At 49.1% G+C, this 4,423-nt stretch overlaps 1 protein-coding gene across 1 annotated transcript; it reads left to right on the forward strand.

The window, feature by feature from the left end:
* Window positions 1–684: 684 nt before the first annotated feature.
* Window positions 685–3,419, forward strand: slitrk2 (SLIT and NTRK-like family, member 2; the record flags this gene model as incomplete). The annotated part of the gene is made up of 1 exon (XM_080502749.1): window positions 685–3,419. Exon 1 carries the CDS (start codon window positions 726–728, stop codon window positions 3,417–3,419), a length of 2,694 nt encoding a protein of 897 aa, XP_080358875.1. The 5' UTR covers window positions 685–725.
* Window positions 3,420–4,423: the final 1,004 nt, after the last annotated feature.

Here is a 4,423-nt window from a genome sequence, read left to right on the forward strand (position 1 = left end):
GGCGATAAAGGGGGAAGTCAGCCGTGCGTCATGGCGCGTCTTTTTGCATTAATTGTGGATCTTTAAAGAAGTGCTTTCTATCGTTCTTTTCTTGTTTTGCCTTGGACTAAGATAATAAAATGAAAAGCTTTTTGTTTGCGGACTGGGAGAGGGGGAGCGTTTCACAGCCCGTGTCTCCCTTTTTTGGCTGCAGTTGCCGGTGATCTGCGTGAAGCCGCTGAATAAATCGCTGCGCCCTAAAAGGGAAAACTAAGGGGGTTTGCAGTAAGCAGCTTTTTGCCTCCTCTCACCGATTTTCCTCGGCTTCTGACAATGTGCCAACTCCATCAACCTTACTGGAGCCCTATGCTTTGCCTCTTTGTGTATTTACTGGAATGAATTTTTGTCTCTTTTTTTCCCTGTTTGAGAAGATTTTGAGATTTTTGTGGGAATTGAAAACGGAAGATCAATGGAGAGATTTTCGCACCCCCCGTGCGTCACAGCCCCATTTTAACACTAAGTAACGGCGGTGCGCCTGTTCTCTGCGCGCCTCTGTGTGTGTGCTTGTGCATGTCTGATTGAGTGTGTGTGCGTGTGTGAGTGAGTCTTTCTACCTCCTTTTTTGCTCCTCCTCTCCTGAACGTGAGAACTCCTTTTTTTTTTTTTTATTTTGCTCCCCCTCCTTTTCATCCAAGGCAAACTTAAATGCTGGGTCTATATTTCAGCAACCTCTTTTGGCTGTAAAAATGCTGAGCGGCGTCCTCTTTCTGAGCGTCCTCACGGTCACCAGCCTGACACCGTCCGAAACGGAGAGCCGCAAAACTTCAGCCTCCAAAGACATCTGCAAGGCGCGCTGCGCCTGCGAGGAGCGGGAGAACATACTGAACATTAACTGTGAGAATAAAGGATTTACCACCGTCAGTCAGTTCCAGGCTCCCCCCAATAAAATCTCTCAGTTCTTCTTAAATGGAAACTTCCTCTCGCGGCTTGGTGCCAATGAGTTTGTCAATTACGGCAATGTCACCTCGCTGCATCTGGGGAATAACGGCTTGCAGGAGATCCGAACCGCAGCCTTTAACGGGCTCCGGTTCCTGAAGCGGCTCCACCTGAACAACAACAACCTGGAGGTGATTAAGGAGGACACGTTTGCTGGGCTGGAGAGTTTGGAGTATTTACAGGCAGACTATAATTACATCAGCGCCATTGAGCCGGGCGCTTTCAGCAAGCTGAATAAGCTCAAAGTGCTGATCCTCAATGACAACCTGCTGTTGTCTTTGCCCCCCAACATTTTCCGCTTCGTGCTCCTGACGCACTTGGATTTACGTGGCAACCGGCTGAAGATGCTGCCATTTGCCGGCGTCCTGGAGCACATCGGCGGCATCATGGAGATCCAGCTGGAGGAGAACCCGTGGAACTGCACCTGCGATCTGATCCCCCTCAAGTCGTGGCTGGACACCATCTCGGTCTTCGTGGGGGACATCGTGTGCGAGACGCCATTCAGGCTGCATGGTAAAGACATAACGCAGCTCATCAAGCAGGACCTGTGTCCCCGCAGGAATGCGGGCGAGCGTGCACAGACCCCCTCAGACTCACACTTTCAAGGGGCCCTTCCCCCGACCTACCACCCCGGCGGGATCACCCCCACCCGGGCACCTAAAGCCTCCAGGCCACCCAAAATGCGCTACAGGACTACTCCCCGTCTCTCAAAGGATAAACACTTTGGTCCCATCATGGTGTACCAGACGCGCTCCCCCGTGCCCATGCTGTGTCCGAGTGTGTGCGTGTGCACGTCACAAAACCCAGACAGCGGCCTGAATATCAACTGCCAGGAGCGGAAACTGCATAACATTAGTGAGCTGAACCCCAAACCCTCGTACCCAAAGAAGCTGCACCTGACTGGCAACTACTTGCAGATGATTTACAGAACTGATCTGACAGAGTACAGCTCACTGGAGCTACTCCATTTAGGAAATAATAGGATTGCTGTGATCCAGGAAGGCGCATTTGAGAATCTGACTAACCTGAGACGTCTCTATCTCAATGGGAATTACATCGAGTCCCTCTCTCAGTCTCTTTTCGCTGGCCTGCAGTCACTCCAGTATCTGTACTTGGAATACAACATCATCAAAGACATCTTGCCTCAGACGTTTAACGCTTTGCACAACCTCCAGCTGCTGTTTCTCAACAACAACCTGTTAAGGTCCCTCCCTGACAATGTCTTCGGTGGCACCATGCTCACCAGACTCAACCTGAGGAATAATCACTTCTCCTACCTTCCGGTGCGAGGCGTGCTGGACCAGCTCTCCGCGTTCATCCAGATTGACCTGCAGGAAAACCCCTGGGACTGCACCTGCCACATCGTGGCCCTCAAGAACTGGATGGAGCTGTCCAGCACCAGCGTGGTGGTTAATGAGATCACCTGTGACTCGCCTTCCAAGCACGCCGGTCGCCTGCTGCGCTCGCTCCGCAACGAGGCCATCTGCCCAGAACCCAGCGAGGCACCCCCTCCACAACTTGCCCCCCCTACTAAAGCCCCCACATTAATTAGTCCCGGCACTGAAACCGTCACCACCACCCCTTCTTATCCTTCTCATTCTTCTTCTCCTTCGTCCTCTTCTTCTAGCTCTGTCACCCCCACTGAGTCCCACCTTCACACCCCCGAGTTGCACCCCGAAGTCCCCCTGTCAGTCCTCATCCTCGGGCTCCTCGTCGTCTTCATCCTGTCCGTCTGTTTTGGCGCCGGCCTATTTGTTTTTGTCCTTAAACGCCGCAAAGGCATCGAACACGTCCCCACGGGGGCCAACAACTTAGATCTCAACTCATTCCAAGTGCAATATGGCTCCTACACTCCCGAGCCCACCCAAGACAAAACCTCAGAGAGCCACGTCTATAACTACATCCCCCCGCCGGTGGGCTCCATGTGCCAAAACCCCATCTACATGCAGAAGGATGGAGAACAGGTGGCGTACTATCGCAACCTGAAAGAGCTCAGTTTTGGGCCCCTGGATGTGAAGAAGGAGGATGTCCTGACCCGCAGCCCGGGGGCCTACACCATCAGCACAGTGGATTTTATGGACAAATCGCCAGCATCGTGTGGTTTCACCACCCCGGAGCCACCCGAGATGCTGTATCAGAACTTGGGTGAGAGGTCCCACAAGGAGCTGCCCTCGGCAGCGGGCGTCCCCCCTTTCAATTACAACTTTTGCACTTTGCCCAAGAGACCCTGCATTGTCCCCCCTTACGAGGCTGCCACGGCCCGGCGGCACATCCCCAATGTGGACAGGTTGAACAAAACCGTGCTGTATGGAACCCCGAGGAAGTATTTCGGGCCCGAGCACCCGTCCAAAAACGAGCACCCGCTCCTGCTGCCTGGGAAGCTAAAAACAGAACCAGACTACCTGGAGGTTCTGGAGAAACAGACTGCGATGAGCCAACTGTAAGATAGCAACACATGGCCCGCCTCACCCCCTCCTCTCTTCCTCTCTTTCCTCCTTTCCCCAGGTTTTTTGTGCAGCATTCATGATAATCACGCAGTTACTGTAATAATACCCCCCCTACCCTCGCTCTATATATCTATCTTATCTATCTGTGACTGGAGACTGGAGACAAACAGAAGCCTTCGATCACCCTTCCTCTCCATCTTTTTTCTTCTCTTTTGCCCCCCCCCCCTCAAGATGTATAAAAAGGAATATAAGAAGTATATTATTATGCAGTTCTATTTTTTCTCCTGAAAGGTATAAATTATTTCTTCTTTTTTGGAAAAAAAAAACAAAAAAAAGAAATTCGAAACAAACATAAAGACTTTGAAGACGGCAGGTATTTCATGGGCAGGACTGTGTACAAATATGGCTTTTCATAAAACTGTATTTTAGTATTAAAAAAAAAAGAAAAATTCCCTTGTGAGTCTGAAATATTCAGCCTTTGTTGGAAGAGGAAAAATGCTACAGATTGACATTCCTGTACATACCCTAGCAGATAAATGGTGAGTGTTTAAAAAAGACAAAAAAACACAAAAGGTTTAGGTTCCCTCGGAAAAAAAAAAAAAAAAAATCCAAACAAACGGTAAAATCCTAACTTAATCCAGAAAGTGCCTTTGCACTCGACTATTTTATCAACAATGCTCTCTGCAAAATGGTTCTCTTCTCTTTCTTTTTTCTTTTGAAAAGTGCTGTATTTTAACGATTCTTTATGTAAAATAGATTAATTTGTTGGTTTAAAAAAAAAAAAGAAAAAAAAGAACTTGAAACGTTGGGTGTGTTGAAATGATATGTCAGTTCTCCACAGGGACATTTTGCATTTCCTTATGGGTTGTTGTTTTTTTTTTTTTTGCTTTGGATTTGAAGTGTCTTTGGAAATGTTGCGACTCCTGAAGGGAACATTGTATGCTTGTAGGGGAGCAATACCAAGCGCAGGTCAGATTGCGCCATTAAATTTTCACTGAAGC

This window comes from Blennius ocellaris, assembly GCF_963422515.1.
Source record: "Blennius ocellaris genome assembly, chromosome: 9".
Classification (NCBI taxonomy): domain Eukaryota; kingdom Metazoa; phylum Chordata; class Actinopteri; order Blenniiformes; family Blenniidae; genus Blennius; species Blennius ocellaris.